General features: G+C 37.0%; 1 protein-coding gene across 32 annotated transcripts in view; it reads right to left on the reverse strand.

Annotated features, from left to right (window-relative positions):
• NRXN3 (neurexin 3) overlaps window positions 1–18,990 on the reverse strand; it is a 967,067-nt gene that overhangs the window by 235,380 nt on the left and 712,697 nt on the right. For all 32 annotated transcript variants that reach the window (XM_033061705.1, XM_033061719.1, XM_033061707.1 and 29 more), the window contains one exon: window positions 13,424–13,605. In XM_033061705.1, the coding sequence (XP_032917596.1) occupies window positions 13,424–13,605 (182 nt within the window). The remainder of the gene's footprint in view (window positions 1–13,423; window positions 13,606–18,990) is intronic.

The following is an 18,990-nucleotide window of genomic DNA, read 5'->3' on the forward strand; positions in this document are numbered from 1 at the left end:
AAAAATTCCCCCAACTTGATATACTTAAAGTTGTTTAAAATTACAATTTACCACTTCCATTGAAGAAAATGAAATTCAATGAAGAAAGAAACAAGAATCTGTCACCATGTACATCTCATAGTGGAAATATTGAGAAATCTACTGCATTATCACCACTTTGGTCATTACAATGTCTGTCAAAGTAAGGACAGATGTTTTGCAGAGAATAGTACTGAACAATACGCCTTCCCTATGCCTCTAGAAATCTCTTATTTTCCTAGCTTTGTTTCACACCCAGTTTTGTAATCTAAGTTTTTCATTAAGGAAATAAATAAGCCTGCTAACAAATAGCTCTTCTGAGAGGAGGAGGATAGGAATAGGGCAAGCAGGGCAAGCAAGAAATACATTCTGCAACTGATCAAGGGATGTTAAGATATGGCCAAAGCAAATCAATATTGGGTGCCTTGCTTCAAAATTGCATGCAACAACGTATTACCTCTGTCCCTAAAGAGCAACAATCAGCCTTCAGTGCCACTGCTCACATTACAAGTGATGTCTTTTCAATTATCTCAAAGGCCAGATTTATCACTCTCTATTCACGAGTCACAAACCCATTAATAGCCATCTTGGGAATCACTGCAAGCCTGCAGACTACATATCACATGATGATGTCTCTGATAAAGGTTTTATAAACTTAGTCAACATGCCATCTAATATGTCAAAATACTTTTTTTCCTAGACTGACCACAGGAAACCAGAGAAATGCATCTTTGCCTTCTAACCCAGCATTATCATTTAATACCAGTTGTCTCTGATAGCTGGAAAAAGAGGTTATAGGAAAATAATTACATGCAATAAGTAAAGACGTTATGAGGAATACCACCACACTGGGAGAGAACGGAAAGGTTTTGGTTGAGAACACCTTTAAAGAATCCTTTAAACTGATCCCACCACTGCTGTAAAAGGATTTTGGAACAGATGTGATTGGATGGCATCTGTGTGCAGATGCACCCAGCTGTGTCTACACAGCCAACCAAGCTCAGAACCAAAGACACCCTGGATGGGTGACCCCAGCTTGGGTCTTTGTAGCAAGAAAGTAGCAATGCACATTTGGTGCTGCAGCTGCATGAATAAATCCTCCCAAACACAGCTGAACATTTAGATGCAAAAGCAGTGAAATCTGCCTGGAGCTGCACTTGTGGATTTGTATGTTTGAATTTGCATTAGTCCTGGGATATCTTCATGATGACCCATTACAACACAGATAGCCCAGAAGAGCCTCGGGGGGGATTGGCGGGGAGTTGCTGACACAAAGCATAGGCAATGCAATTCCCTGTAAATGCCACTGACAGGTAAACATCACAAAAAGAGAGGAGATGAAGGCCAACATTGGCACAAAACAAATGAAGGTTAGATTGACATGTATTAATACATCTAGGCATTGAAATAAATTAAATTTTAAAATCTTAAGGAAAAAATTTTAGAACAGCATTTCAAGAGAAATATAAAAACCAGAAGGGATGAGGTAGATCTGATACAGCCAGAAAAGAAGATGTTATGGTACAGCTATGAGGGCAGAGGTCTGGACCTGATAATCTAGATAATCCTTTCTCTGCTATGTGTTCCTCAATCAAGATGCTCACCCAGTAATCCTGAAAACCTCATCTATATGTGAAGCCCTAAACCAAACAGATTTTTCCCATCAGAAAGAAAACACAGTAAAAAATTCTGATCAGAATAAAAACTTATGAAGATTTTTTAATCTGTTGCAAGTAAAGTAATTTTCTAACATGTAAAAATAGTTAGAACTATATGCCTTTTTACCTACAGATGCCAGTCAAAATTGAGTTAATCTCTTTGAAAAAAAATAAGGTAGTTAACAGCAACAATTGTAGGAGACTATACTTAACTGGGTTCCCCAAAAGTTAAGTTTTGAAGAAATATCAGTGAGAAACCACAACCTCCTTCCCTTAACAGAAACACAAAGAGAAAACAAGAATATGGCGCAGGAGAACAACAGTAAGAAGTAAATTTTTGCATTAAAGGAAATAGAGAAGATCTGTACATGCAAAGATTTACAAGTTCTTCAAACAATTAATACAAAAAGAAAATTTTCTAGTCTCACAACTGGACAGAATCAGTACAGTTAGATTTTAACACATTGCAGGAAAGTCCTTTCAGTGTAGCAGAAAAATGGACTAAATTCCTCTTGTCAAACCCTCCTAAAACTGTTAGAGTGAAAAAGCAAGTGTCAGCAGTGATCCCTGGAATGATGGATGCTGCAGAGTATAAACTTACACACAGGCTTCAGTACATTAGTACAACACTACACAGAAAATCACACCCAAAGGGAACCCCTACTTCTCCTTGAACATCTCCTAGTCCAATAACTTAAATATCCTTCAGCACAACCCAATTTTTTCCACATGTTGCCCAGTTGATTATACAATGAAAATGCAGTGGCTGCTCCTGAAGTCAGTATTATCCTCTCTTTTCTGTAGGGAAGATACCGTTACTTAATTTGCAATGCTGCAGCATGTGCTGCCCACCTGAATAACAGCAAAAGTATTATATCAAAAGATCATTGTTCATAGTCTCTCTGAATATCTTTAGTATACAACACACCTTCTATGAAAGGACAACCTGCTAATAACAAGACTTTTTGTAAGAAGACACAGACCAAACCCTTTCCCCTTAAAAAGGGAGAAATGTGTGCAAAATAAGTGGATCTATTCCTATTGCTAGTTTAGATAGCATGTTAGAAGCAAGAACATGGTTACCTACAAAACTGATTAATCCCACCATCTCTTTAAGGCTGATCAGTATCCTCCTAAAAAGGTTTAATGATCCAAAACCTGAAATCCTGTACAAGGTACTGGATTTCAGATGAGATTTTCTAAAAATAATATAATAAAAGAGACATGATATGATAGCAAAGGAAGCCTGAGCCAGTATAAGATACTTTTCTTTTTCATACTTAACGACTGCCATTACCCACCTTCCAGAAACTGCACTCTTAATACCAGTAATTTACAAAAAATAAAGAATAAGCTAAAACAAGGACTCTGTGCATTGAAAGTAAATTTGAGCAGTCAGAACTAGTAATATACTTGATTATCAGGTATAGGTAAAAACATGCTCAGCTGATGCTTTGCACTGTCCCAAATTATACCAGTTATATAAGGCAGGTTTTTTTCTGTAGGCTAAAAATTGTTTAAATAAAGCATCAAGAATTTAAATGTAGCAGAAAAAAAGGCATTCCAAGAAACTTAAGAGAATATTCACACTAGGTAAGCTTTACTTCAACTTGCTTTCAGGCTGTTGAAGTTTTTACAGTCTCTTCATCCCACTATCCCACTTTTACAAAAGGAGGTGGAAGAAGAAAATGCCTGTATCATGTATTTACCATAAAAGGCTTTCAAACCAGCAGGAATCCTTCAGTTCAATCATGCTTTATGTACTGAAAGGTTAACTAATGGGAGAGGCTTATTAGCACAAATAACACCACTTCTGCCTTGACCCCAACAACACACAAGCTAAGCAAGCTCAGGCTCTATGCACTTAGAGAGGAAAAACAGGCAACAACAAATACACCACACAGCACCTGGTGCTGTGAAGTCAGTTCTCAGATGTGTGGACAGCAGCAGCTTTCCCAGGACACTACCTTCCCCCAGCTGTTGATACTAATCCTCTCAGGAGTGGGAGAAGGGAGCAGTTGGAAGACTTCTGATTTAAGAAAAGATGAACATTTGGAGCATGCCAGCTGTAGTTCTGAGACAACAGCCCAAGTTACAACACCATTTAACCTCTAAAGCCTCAATATTCTCACTTTATAAGCATGTTTAAACTACCTTTTAAAGAGATATAGTGATGCATTGTGTTTATATAACTGTTCTAAAGTTACATGCAAAAGTATGTTTTAGGCATTATAGTAACTGTCAGAACAATGTTTCTGAATAGGAACTGTGGCTCTTTCTTGAAAACTTATGGTGAGAGAAACTCACAAGAATTGGAATGTTAGAGTTTTAGCCAAATTCCAAGGCATTGTCTTCTCAGAATTGTCTCTGCAGTGTCCTGGTAGAATAGGGAACGGCATAATTACCTTTCATTTCCCATATAAAACTGCAGGACTAGTTTTTCATGCTCTCTAGAACAGGTAATTTTCATCTCAGTCAGTTGCACATCAATGATCAAGTTATTTTTTCCTTGCATTGAGTTTTGAAACCCTATAAAATTCTAGTCATACTGCAAACAATGTGCAATATTGCTGGGATTAGATCAAGTTTGTATTTTTTTTCTCATAAGATTCAATAGTATGTTCTTGTTTAGGATGTTCTTCCCAGAGGCTTAATAGAGAAACAATTCATTCTGCTGTAGCTGATGTAGTATGAAACAGTTGTTAACCTCTGATGAGAAGGTTACATCAGATATCAAGCTGGGGTAAATTATACTGACAATTGCCCTTGTTTAATTGCTTTTGAGTAGTACTCAGTATGTCTAAATGTGTGGTGAATTATTATTGTACCCTGCTGCTATCCATTAACATGGAGATCAAGAATTTTGTTTTACTTTTTTGATGCAACCATAGAGAAGGTGATAAAGGCTTTAATTGCAAACAGATTTAATTTAGAACCTATTAGTGCAATTTAACCAAGCATACAGAAGATGGGTTAGTCTGAACAAGCTCATAAGTGTAAAGCTTCTTATAAAAGGCAAAAAGCCAATTGTTAGAAACTACAAGTATGAAAGATTTTAGTCTCTTTTGGAATGAGTACTGAAAACCTCACACTTGTCTTTTTTGAGTCTTGGTTATTTCAAGCAAAGAATTTCACTGGAAATGGTCTTATTAGTTTGACTCAGCCAGAAAAAGCTTCACATTACCTCAATTCCTTAGTGTTTAGTGTTTTAAAGAAAAATATTACAAAGCAGAATAGAAATTTTCTCATCATCAAAAAAGGTATCCCTAATATTTCTTTGTTTATTCACTCACTGTCAAGACTGTGTGATTAAACTTGAAAATCCCAATTATTAGTTCTGAAATACTAAGAGAAAGTACTGCAAAACAGGAAAGGCAATTAAACTCAGGTTTTATTGAAATTATGATACATTATACAGCCCTAGATGATATATTCTACCTAAACACTACAGTCAAAAGAGAGAGTAAAATAAATATCAAGCAAACCACAGTATTTGTACAGTGTGCAAGAACAAGCAATGGCATAATATTTATTGAGGTGAGATACTCTGAGATTTGACTGTTTAACATCTAATAGCAATTCACCGAACCACAATGAATCCCAACACAAATCTGGACAAAATAAGCAAGTTTCAAGCTCCAGAATGCATTTTAAACAGAGGCTGCATATTTAGGGATTAATCCTTCTGTGAGTGATCCCATTTGCTTCTAAAATGGAGAAATTACTTTTTTTCTGCACTTAGACTGAAATACTAGTGTCTGACTTAGCCTGATGTACAACACCAAAAGTGGCAGATGAGTATTCTGAAAAAATGCTGTCCACTATACCAAAACACTATGATCTTAGTAGATGCTTCTGTGACTCAGCAAAGTTCTCTTTTAAGTTATAGTACTTAGTTGCTATTATCTTTAAGACAGGTTTCAGAAAGTTACCAAAATGTAACTTCCCACTGAGTGTCCTCCATCTCCTCCAATTCTAAATTTTCACTCTTTTGTCCAGCTGAATTAAAAGGATTTGAGAGCTAAACTCCTCAAATTGTTTTCAGATTGGTGGCTCTAATCAGGCTAACTTATGGTCTAATTAGCAATTTTACTATTCATGCCAGCATTGCCCTACCAACTCTTTCTTCCATGACTCTAATCAGCTTCACAATGCTCAATGACAACTGCAAAAACACTAGGATCCATGCACAAACTGCCACTGAGTGAAGAGTTAATGAATCCCTGTATCCAAGCACTGAGCTTCCACACTGCCAGAATGGAACTCGGGATCTCAAATCCATCATCTTTAGCCACGGGACATCGGCGTGCCATTTCCCGCACCGCTGATTCGGCGCCGGCGCTCAGTCCAGCACCTGGTGCAGACCCTGGCGACAGAGCAGGAGTGGAGCCCCAAAGGGCACTGAGATAACTGCATGGGGCATGGTGCCAAATGCTGCCAGCTGTGAGCGGGCACACCGCGGGGAAAAACTTCCCCGTGTTCACAGGTTTAGTCTCAACTCATGGCCTTCCACCTGAGACTCCTGCTCTAGAGCAAGGAAATAACAGTAAGTGAACAATTCCTATGCACAATATGAACCAGGGAAAATACATCAAAAGTGGAGTATTTATCACCTTCTAAAAATAAGAAAAGAAGTACTAATAACATGTTTTAAAGCTGGCATGAAAACTGAAAGTCTGTTTCCTGTCTTCAAATTAGTTTTCCCTTACTAATTCTTGTGTGCTCCAGGGAACAATAAATGCAGCATGCACAAACACATGGGACTTCAGAGACCAAAAGAGTTTAGGAAAGGACAGAAAAAGACAGAGCATTTTGGGACAAGATCATTGTGTATTTAAATAGAATGCTTCCATTAAAAAAAAAAAAAACACCAAAAAAAAAAAAAAAAAAAAAAAAAAAAAAAAAAAAAAAGGCTCTTTGGCAGTTTTACACCAGCTGGCAAAAGAGCCAGTGATAAGCACATCTCAGATTTGAGACTCATTCAAATATAGCCTCTCTCAGGTAAAACAACAATGCTGAAATCATATATATTTGCTATGGGGATTTTTTTATTTTTTATTTTATAAACCTGACATAAAGGGCAAGCAGGTATATTATAGTGCCTTTCTTTGTGCAGATGAGCTGCATATGGTAGCCTATAATACATTCACTATTTTCAAAGTACATGGTCAGGAACAGAGGCCCTCTTCCAGGTTAAGATTATGCATGACAGCTTGACCCTGCCTAGTAACTAAGCTGCTCATTCACTTACTCCCCAAGCTGCTCATTCACTTACTCCTCCCCAGTGAGGATGCAGAGAAAATCAGAGAAATAAAAGTAAGAAGTCTTGTGGATGGAGATAAAGAGTTTAATTAGTGAAACAAAACCATACTGCCTCCCATTTAGAGGCAGATGTTGAGCCACTTCCTGGTAAGAAGCAGGGCCTCAACACACATAACCTACTTGGAAAGACATAGGCCATAAATCATCATTATCCCCACTTACCCTTCCTCTCCCTGCATTTTTTTCCAGGCACATTATCTTATGGTATGGAATATCACTACAGTCAATTTGGGTTAGCTGTTCCAGCTGTGCTTCCTTCCAAATTCCAGGGCATATCCACTGACTTCTGCATTCATTAAGGTTTGTCTTTTAACATACAAATTAGCTTTTAGTGTGATTTTACCATCGTCTTGTGACCAACATAAAGAAATGGAGTGCCATTAAGATGACATCCATTGCAGAAGATGACTGTCATCCTAAGGAAAAGGAAGATGTCACTTAAAACTTGCATTTAATAACATAATTATAGAAAGGATGTAAACACTTGTGATGTGCTCTGTAAGACACTCAGAACCTATTTGTCATGCAATAGCTCAATGTTTGTTGTAGTCTCCCAAGTTATTCACTGCTGCTAGGGAACAGCACTGCTACCCCAATTGTTGTGGTGCCAGCACTCTATCTGTCCTACATAGCTAAGCAGAAGCCTGCTCCACTGTCGAAAGGGGAGGCAGGACACTTTTTAAGGCACTGCAATATATGTACGTATATGGCACATCTTAAACGAGAATTTTCTTGCCAATCCAAATCACCTTAAAAAGAATACAACCTAAGTTAAAGGTATCCATTAACTAATTAATCTGAACTACAAGAATTGGCAAATCACAGTAACAAATGGTTATAAAAGATATATATGATGACATGAAGGGGAGACTCTAGTGAATCTTCATACACTAATGCTAAATCAGAACAGTTCTACCAGTCTCTCATTTGGCTCATTTTCCATCTTGCCTAGCAGGTTAGCAGTCATGGTTTCAAGCCTTCAAGCATACATTAATTCCTAGGTGGTATCTATTAAAGACAGTATATTCAGAAGTTTTTGCGAAACTTCTAGCAGAAAGCTACATTCAGACAGTTTTTATATGTTAATAATCACAGGAGACCTGCAGAGCACTTGCTCGGGATGGTTGCGAGATTTGTCTTGGTAAAAAATGTCTATAGACAGTTTGTTCTTTTAGACCTTCTAAGGATCTAGACAATAGAATCTTCTGCTTGAAAGTTCATCCTAATTCTCTCTCCTTACCAGCCAGCAGTCTAGTCACTCTTTCACTAGTTGTTCACTTCCTCAGCAAAATGTGTTATACAAGATGTCTCCTGCACTTAGCCATTTTATAATTTCTTGCTTCAACAAGAAGCTGATCACCTTTTGCTGATCCCACTGGTTGCCTCACTATAAAACATCTTTGATTGAATATCTTTTCTATACCAATCTGTAGGGGTTCATAATTTGTATAAATTAAATAAGGAGAAATGTACACTGCTCTTTGCTGCTTCATGAAGGAAACTAGGTATGATGGGTATTAAACATTTCAGAACTGACAATTGTTTAACCCCTTCTGTTATTCTCCAAGAACTGTATCAAACTCAAAAACTTACTCTACACTGTGTGAAATTCTGGCAAGAATAAAAGCAGTGTTCTAAACAGACATCAATGTAAACATAGACAAGATAGAGTAAATAAAATTATTTATATTCACAAAAATTAAACTTGAACAAACTTAGGGTCCTGTAGACAAATAAAAATGGTGGTCTAATATGGTGAATCACCCTAAGAGAAAACTGTAACTGTAACATCAGTAAAGGTAGCTAAAAATAAAGCAAAATACAGACAGGATATTTAAGCAGATCATTCACTTTTTTCATGGTCTACAGCCTCTGCTGATATACTGCCTGCAAAATAATGCAGGTTAGTCTTAAGGAAACCCTTTTCTTTCTAGGGTACAAAAATGTAACCCTATTAATGCTCTGTCTGTGTTCAGCCTAGGAAAGGCTGAAATATTTTGCATCAAAGAGTTTTGGATTTTGGAAAAGTAAAACAAACTCCTATTGTATTTTGCCTCCATTTATTATGTCAGTGTTGCCCTTAGTTCATCATATACCCTCTGGTCATTATAAGGACAAGCCTGCATCTATCCTTCTCCTGATTCTAAATCATCTGCTTCTTCTGAATCTGCTCAGATGACATGCCACTGCAGTTTAGCAGACTTCATCGAAAGGAGCCAGAATTGGTTTTACAACTGTAAAATCGGCAGACTTGAGCCAATCACAGTATAAATGAAAAGAAAACAAATGGCTGAATTCACACATTCATTTTCATTGGTTTATACTTATTCTCATTTAGTAATTCAATCTCTAACTCAAGGAAAACTTACTTTTTTCCTAAACTTATTGCTTAAAATGGGCTACATCAAATTCTGTAGCCTTCAGTGGTAGTCTGGTGCTAAATGATGGATTCCACCCCCCCCCAGTCTGGGTCTTACTTAAGCAAAACTCATCCCAAAATCACTAACATTTTAGCACAAAATTAAATTCCTTCTTGTGGGGAATTCAGAAACTGGAACAGTCTCGATACCTTTCTGAAAATCCAGAGGCTTGATGGCAGTTTACCATACAGAACAAAATGAAAGAATGCAGACTAAACCAGCAGCACACATGAATGATTTCTGACTCCACAATTACAACAAGAATGACACGCATCATCACTTGCAGCTGTTTCTCTCCCGTTTTCATCTCTATGTTTGGTATGTGGTAAAGCACAAAATATCAAATGTAGTCGTGTAAAGTGAATGAACATACAGAAGCATTGAACCCACAACTCAGGACATGCAGTTTTTTAAATATCCATTGAAGACAATTTCCTGCTAAAGGTTTGGACTTTGAATGAATTGCCAGGAAAACAAAAAAAATCTCACAAGGAGGGATCTAATTCTCTAGCAACACTCTCACTCCATGTGATACAGTCTGTTCACATAAACATCTCATGTTTCATATGCAACATTGATCTGGATGGTATGCTATCCATTTTTGCAGGGCTGCCACCTCATACTTCATTGTAAGGAGAGAAAATAGTTTCAGAGGCTGTAATTTTTTGTCATATAAAACTGACATCTTATTCAATAAATTACCACAATATCTGAAAGACTCATAATTAAAAAATGAATTCTAACAGAACAACTGTAAATTAAACAGGTAAACATGTAACTTGAAAATAAAATATCTTCTTTGACTTCAGATCTTACAAAAAGAAAGAGATCACAATGGACACCCCAGAACATACATGATATTCAAAAAGCAGGCTAACTACTAAAAGGTCTCCTTAGATGAGTATGAGTTACTTTTACATCTTTAAAATATCATCAGATCTTGATAAACCATAGCCATTAGTATTACTTTTGGATTAGATTTTAGTTTAGTGATGCACATTAGAGAACAATGATCATCAGGTGGCTTCTGCCACCTGTTATCACCAATAGAACACCCAGGGAAGTGTAAAGAGGACAGCATGCAGTAAACAGCATCCAAAAGAGTCTGTGAATGGAAGGCTCCAGGAAAAGAGGTATCCCCAGGATTTTTTATTAACCCACGAAAATCTCTGTCACTTTTATTAGTACCATTATCATTAAATATAATTGCATCTGAAAAAGTCAAGATGCTAAATATATATAAAATAAATTACATTAAAATCAGTTTTCTCTTTCTCTTATAATTTGGTTTATGGTCTAAGTAGTTGGGTTTTCAATGTTTATTTTATTATCACTTTTATCTGTCTTCATAGCTCTGATTTAAAAAACCTATTTATCCCACATTTCTATTACAATTTTACCCACACTGCCTTGTTTCTCTTGACAATTGAAAATGGCCTAATGGAAGGTTTTGAAGAAAAGAAGATGGACAGCGTCCTTGATTATGACAGCACAAACATGTGGTAGTTTTCGGACATTTACAAAAGATCTTTGTCCCATGAAAAGTTAGCATGCAATTTGCTAAGGGATTCTAAATGGTCTTGCATTTTAAGTGTCATTTCAAGATGTGCCTCTAACTTCAGATTTCATTTTTTACCAAAATAATCCTGATGTAAGCTCACTTCTACTTCTTTGAACCATAAACCAGAGATAACTAAGTCTCACAGACATTCAAGAAGTCAATAACACTTTAAAAGTTCCTCTTCAACTTTCCTATTGCATTTCACAGCATGAGTCTCAGACCACATTCTTTATTTGAACAGTTAGGTAGAGCCAGTTATATATATATGATGAAGAGTAATACCATACCCAGAAGAGCACAGCAGCATGCCTTTGCTCCTCATGAATGACTGGCAAATCCTGCTAATCCATCCTGACCACAAAGGAGCAAGAGAAATTAAAGCTGAACTAGTTCTATATTTACTGCCAGTGAACAGCTTCAGAGATAAAATTAGCAAAACTACACAGGAAGCATTTAATGGAACTTTTAGCAGTAATATCAACCACAATTAGTAGATTTTATTTAAATATCTGAAATAATCTGAAACTAGTACCATGCAAGAGTAGCTTGAAAAAAAAATGGGAAAGAAGCTGAAATTTTTTTTCCCCAAAACTAGTTGGGAAGAGAAAGCAATAATTTTCTCTTTTTTTTAATGAAAGTTTTTGTCTCAGGTTCAATTTTTTTTCAGTCTATTCAGCAAAATTTTTTATAATTAAAAAAATCAGTCATTAAAATGTTCAATTAAGACCAAAATATGGAAAAAAATTATGTGCCTTCATCATTAATTCTGAAAAGAGTCGTTGTGCAAGTACTTATCTTAATGCAGAACTAAAACTTCTTTCATTGGTACTTGTGTTCATTTCCCCTCTTCCTTCCACTGATTACTACAAGGAAGAGCTTGTCTTTCATTTTCTCTATAACATCCCAGAAGGCATCCAAGAGCAACATGATCCCATCTTAGACTTTTTCTATAGCCTTAACAAATTCATCTCTCTGCACCTCTCCTCACATGCAAGAATACTGTTTTCCAGTTAATTGAGAGCATTTTTCACATTATAACATAACACCTGAAGAATATACATTGCCTTGCTCAGACATGTCAAGTCACATTTGCTTATTTTGAGTCACAGAGTTCCAACCAATTAAGCTTAGCACTGTTCACTTCTACAGTCTTCTGGGGTTCTTTTTGTTTGGTTTTTAAGAAAGGAAGAAAATTTGGTTTTACATTTAAAAAATGCCAGGATTTGATCTCATTTTCACTCCAGCACAAAACAAACTAAATATTTGGATATAGCACAAAAGAGAAAAGTCAGAATGGGTGACATTCTAATGGCTCAAGCCCTATCTATCCCACTCCAATGAATCTGAATTTTACAACAGGATTGAAAACAAAAAATGCTTAAAATGCTGACATTGAGTACTAGAACATTGTTTCTGATTGTTTCAGAGCCACCCTGCAATGTACCCAGTGCTTCAACACAATTCTGAATACGGCAAACTCCAGCAGCAAATTAAGGCCCTTCATCACTCACATTAGGTCTGTTTTGGTCCCTGGTCTTCCTTCCTGTTTACTTACAGCTTCAAGGTTCCATGAAATGTCAACACAGCCCCAGCTCATTCAAAATTTGCAAATGGTCCAATTTCCATTCCACTATGAATTAATAAATCATACATTGCAAATAATCTGAACATCAAATAACATGACCAGCCTCTACCTCTAGTAAACCTCTTGGCTATTTGCCCGACAAAACAACAGCACACAGCCTCTTCTCCTCCCAAAGAATTTCATAAAGTAACAAACTCCAAGTGTTTCTAGTCCTAGTGTTCTCATTTTCTCAAGTAATTCAACTATCCTAAAATCCCCTTCTCTCAAGTTCTCACAAAAGTCTATTTTTTTCATGCAAAGCCAGGTTGCGCTAACATCAAATTCTTATTCTTTTGAACTGCCCTGCTAAAGCACGCATCAGCTATATCAGCTGGAGGATCTGTTCAGTTCTTACTTAACTTTCCTCATGAGGGAAAAAGCCAACAACCTATCATTCCCTTTTATTCTTTTCCTTCCAAGAATAGTTATACTTCACCATAAATTCAGCTGTATTCAGGACTGTGCGTATGAATCAGTAGATTATCACTGACGCAAAATGTTTCTTCACTTTTTGGAAAAATCCTGCTATTGAATCACGTAAGGCTTTTGAGTTTTGTTTGGTTTCCTCCCTCCCCAATTACTTTTGGCTTCCTCCCTCCCCAATTACTTTTGGCATCAAGATTTAATTCTCTGTGCATCCCCTTCAGCAACTCTACAAAACCCTAAAGAACTACTATAGGCATTTTAATCTGATAAGAATTGAAGACATAGAAAGTATAGAACATGACACATGGTATTTTAGAGTAACAGTTTTCTTCAAATGCATATCCAGTTAAGAGAAACCCAGGTCTGGGAGAGACATGGGCCTGTCTGTACTCACTATGTGCAGCTGCAGAAAATCACCGAGCCCAGGGGCACTGTCGATGCGGACAAGAATGCCATCCTTCACTGTTGTGCTGAAGCCCACAGCAAGACGGTCTGTCCTTGTGCTGGGTCTGTCATTAGCTGGCCAGGTGTACAGGATGAGACCTCCACTCTTCCCAAATATATATGTGGCACCAGCTACAAGACACAAAGTCAAAGAAAAATGTATTAGTTAGTTATTTGCCAAGTCTGGTGGTAATACTATGACTTCTGAGAGGAACAACTTAAGCAAGCACATGCTGTCATTAGTTACAGGGGTGAAATCAATGGTCCTGGACCTGCTAGCCTGGCCTGATGAAGTACATTATTAGTTGCTCAATAAATACAAACAGCATTTAAGACAAAGATAAATGAAGAGTTTATCAAAAATTATCACGACAGTTTATCAAGAATGAATGACTTCATTACCAGACAAGGCTGGATAGAACACTGCTGTTCAGAGGGGGGAAAAAAAACAAGCTACTCCTGTTTCAAAAGCATGGGCTTCGATCTTATAAGGAGATTCAAAGGAAATTTTTAGCATTTCACCTTGAGGTTGGACTTGCCTTCAGCTAAAGACTATTCACACATAGTAGGAGACTATACTTTTCCCAAGACTTCAAGAGATTTTCTGATATCTAGTCTACATATTTCCAGCACCATTTGTCTTGTCACCATTGAGCCTGGGAATTTGTTCCTTGCCCTTATTTTTAAGGACAACACCAAACTTCTCCCATGCTGAACACTGTCCTCCCCCATTCATGAGGGCCATCTGAGCTGAGGAAGGCAGAAATGCAAGAGAGGAATTATTGTTGCAGACGAGGAAGTTGAGAAGTGAAAGCATTTGGAGTTCGCGTTGTGACTTTTACTCAGCAGTCTGAAGCAAGATTTCATAACTCAGCAGTTATAAAATTGGCCCCCAAGCTTCTTGAAAAATGTATCTAAAATTCCTGTCCTATCCAAATCTATAGCAGGCCAGGAACAACATTCCTCCATGTTTCAGTCACTTACTGCACCTCATTTTTCTGATCACTATTACAATGATGACTTACTAGTAAGCAAAAATAACCAGCTTCTGTTACTGCAACAAGGATAAAACATATGTAGAAAGTACAGGCAATTACCAGGTACATTTTCTAATCTAAGTTAAACTACAAATGAGGATTTTTAATTTTTTTTTTTTGCATCATACCAATCAGCAACAAGTATCACACAACCCTGTGCAGAGCAAAAGTAGATAGATACAGAAACAGGTAGGATGATGGAACAGCAATTTCTACACCTGCCTACAAAGCTGAAGTTTCACTAAAGCTATCTATGACGTTAATTCCAATAAAATGCTACACATTATTAGAAATAGCTGATATACTTCTCCCTCGCTAAAGAGGTTCCCTCCTCTACCCATCTCAGAACACATTACCAAAACAGACATCAAAAATTCAGCCACAGAGGAATGAAATTATTTGGGAACAGCTGACTCAATGACATAGTGAAAATGAATCATGTTTCCTTCTTCCCTTCCAGGTCTGTGCCGATCCAACAGAATATGCCCTCAGTAAATTCAGACAAATGTGTCCAAAATCAGGGTTACATAGGAAATTTCACCCATAATTCTGAATGAAAAAACAGCACATTCTGGCATTCTGGAACTGTGCACATACACTATTTCAGTTTGAGAAAGAATAATTTTACAGACTCAGTCTCCTCATTCAGCTTTAAACTCTGAACGTCTTAGGGTATTTCATGGTGTAAAAGTCCTCACAAGTTTATTAGTACTCATAACCTTCTGCTATTTAACAAAAAGCTATCAGTTCAACTACAGGAAAAATTAGCATGATAGCATTTCCCTCTTTTTCTTGGCAGGAAACTGAAATTTAGGTAATTTTCAAGAAGCAATGTTGTCAAAGAATGAAATCAGTAACACATTGTGCATGACTGCAGGTTACATGAGCAAATCAAGAGCCATTTCACATCAGGAAGGAAACCTTGGTAACACCTGAAATTAGCAGCCCTTTAATCATCAGGCCTCTGATAACTAAATAATGGAGACCTGATAGTTTATACAGAAATTCAAAACAATCACAAAAAAATCTCTCTAAGAAAAGGTAGGACTTTTTCCAAATTTACATAAAGAAAAAGTAGTGGTGACCCTTATCTTACTGTACCTGGACTAGGCAATTCATTTACTATTTCCATCACCAGAAAAGGCATATAAAAGGAATGCAGGTTAGAATATTGGCACGAAAAGCAAGTGAGAAGAGATCAGGCAGAAACTAAGTCAAGAGACAAAATTTGCTGCTGCAGGAAGCATCATAATTTGGTCATGTAATACAAACACAGTTCCAAAAAGCACGGTATACAGAGAGCTATTCTGCCCTCACAAGTCGAGATTAACAAAGCAACAAGAAAGAGTTGCTAAGATCAATTTCTGTTCTAATAGAAAATTCTAATAACATAGATTGAAAGCTTTGCCAGAAATCTGATCAGACTTATTTGATCGCTGTTCCCAAAATTAAGGCTCTCAGTCATATGTTTGCAGTTTAAGGTAGACTTCATATTTCACCACTCTGTTTCCAGTCAGAGAAACAACTGTAGGGTAGCTCCTCAGGTCTTTACTTGGCCAGATAGTTCAGTATCTTATTTATTTAAGCTTACTACCCTCGACAAAAAAAACAATCCATGCTTTGACCACCAGCTCTAAGGGGGAGCAAACAACACATACTGCACAAACCAGAAAAGAGAACCGCAACTTTCAAATTACATCTATTTAGTACTCCCCAAAAGTTTATGACATCACAATGCAAACAATAAAACATCAGTTGAAACCTGTACGCTGCCAAAAGGATGCACATTGGCTGAGTGAAAAAATGAAGCTTCTGACAATTGTTTTTAATACAGAACTCATTCTGGCCACATCAAATAGACTACATACATGCTGCACAACTCCAAAGTTCCATTAAATTAATTTCTTAGGAGTAAAACGTGTGAAAGAATGACAAAAGAATATTTTAAGAACAGTCAAAATAGAAAGAAAATAGCGTCCATATGCATTAAACAACGATGATGAAAATAGGTAAAGTTTTCACCTAGTTTTGCAATACACTCCCAAAGAGCATGGATGATTTACCTGACTCTTCATTACTTGAAATCACTTCAACTAAGTCAGTTCTAGGTGTGCTGAAACATCTGTAATGCCTAGAGATGACCTAACAAGTGTTTTCAATTGCCATCTTCTGCAAAGTTACTTCTGTGGGTCTTGTCCACTAAATGCACTACATTCAGCAGAATACAGCTTATTTGCCTTACAGTTATATTAGATGCATTTCCAGCTACTATTATGAAACAAATTATAAATGGAGAAAAAAGAACAACAAGAGAGAATTGTCCCATTCCTTTTGCCCTTTCATATTTACCAAGGCATCAGTCTTGACAACAGCTATTCTTCCTTCTCCAGTTATAAGTTGTCCTTGTTGCCCTCAATCCTAAACTTCAATGACATTGTTATCCTAATCCCTCTTTTACTCATCTTCCTATCCCGCTATACATCACACCAAATAAAAAAAGTAATTAGACAAAAAAAATTAATTATACCTCAGGAACCAAAACCAAGCCAGACATCGACACATCCCCTGCCTTCGAGTATATACACCAATGTTCTTACATTATATGAATGATCTGCAATATCTAGATATCCCAGGGCCATCTTGTGAGCTACTGTCACTCAATCTCACACATCAAGAAATGGAAGCCTCATCAAAGCTGAGTATCATCAATCAGGATGAAAAGTCTCACTCCATGTAAAGATCCTCTCTGGCACTCATAAATCTCTGTGACTCAGTTGCTGTTTTCTACATCCTGAGTTTAAAAGGTCTATTGATACAAATGCCTGCTTGATTAAAGAAAAAAAAAAAAAGGTGATGGGGGTTAAAAAGGTTACAGAGGATTTAATCACCATCATCATCTGGCTCATTCAACCATTCCATCACAGGATCCTTCCTGGGAGAAAGACAGACAGATGTAATAGTTTCTATGATACGACTGCTGAAACATCCTTTTATTTTTCAAGAGCTTTAAATTGCCTAAGAATAAAGAAAACTTAAATCCCTGAAAAATGCAAAGCTTCCAGTGTAATTCTCAAAAAAAAAAAAAAAAAGATAAAAAAAGAAAAAAGAGAAGCAAGTTTCTGTGCTTAGAGTTTTCATGAACTACCTCCTCTTCCTTTCAGGATGCTTACTCTTCCCTTGACAAACACTCTGAGACTGAAATTGAAGTGCCATATTCATCTCAAAAACATTGTTTGACATGAAACTGAAATTCCTTTCTCACTTCAAAATATGAAGGAGCTTCTTCTACACAAAAAGTGGGAGGAGCTATAAAAGCTGCAAGACAAACACAAAATAGAAGCAGCAATTCAGATCACGCCTGCTTTCTGTGTTTAGCTTTTTTAATGATAGCAAATTAATACAAGTCACTTTCCTCCCAGTACCTGTGCATCAGCCAACAATTGGATTAGACAGTATGTTACTTCTTATTAGTTATACTGCATTAAAAAGATTGGAAGAGGAAAAGAAGGAGAGCAGGAGGAATGTCCCTAGAACTACTACAAGGTCCAAGATAATCAATGCTTGAAATATGGATTTCTCTAAATCTGGGATATCCAGAAGATAGAGGTTTTTTCCAAATATGAATTTGCCATGGGGCATGTTGGAGATGTTTATCATCTCAGAAGGAATTTAGGGATTAGTTTTTGACTAAAACAGAGGCAAGATACCATAGGCACACCAGCTTAAAAGATTGTAACTCTGAAAATATTTCAATAATACTTAATTTCCATTATAATAACATGATTGGTCAGACAAGGATCATGTCATGTCTTCAACATTGATCCTAAGTGTATACCCAGGTAAAACTAAGAATAGAACAAGCCTATTTCCTTTAAGTATGCACTCAGACCATGAGTCTTTTCATCAATTAACTCAGCCTCATGTGGTTTGTTTATAGAATAATCCCAAAGAGATCTATTTTTCAAGTACTTATCCCGTCTCTCTTTGAATACATTTAAAAGTTTTGCATTCACCATAATGTCTTACAAACCCTTTGCAATGACTCACACAAATCTACCATTGATGTAGCAAGTTCAACATTAGCCAGCTGTGGGCCCTATCAGCACAGTCAGCCTACAGCATCTTGCCCTCTATTAAGAGGACCTGAGGCTGTTAGTAGATAAAGTGATTATTCCCCTTTACTCAGTGGTTGTTAAACAGCATCTAGAATAATGCATCTGATTTTGGACTGACAAACTGGAGCGTGCTCAGTGAAGTGCCACAAAGCAGTTGAATGGATAAAGTGCCTGTCTTAGGAGGAAATGCCAACAGATTGGGGCTTTATCAGCTTGGAGATGACACAGCTTCAAGAGGACCTAAGGGCAATCTCACAGCACCTGCCAGGAGGTTATGGAAAAGCCAAAGGTAGGCTCTTCACAGTGGTGCACAGCTGAAGAATAGAACGCAACTGCCATACTTCAAAGTGAGAGGACCTGACTGC

Source organism: Catharus ustulatus, chromosome 6 (genome assembly GCF_009819885.2).
Source record: "Catharus ustulatus isolate bCatUst1 chromosome 6, bCatUst1.pri.v2, whole genome shotgun sequence".
Classification (NCBI taxonomy): Eukaryota; Metazoa; Chordata; class Aves; order Passeriformes; family Turdidae; genus Catharus; species Catharus ustulatus.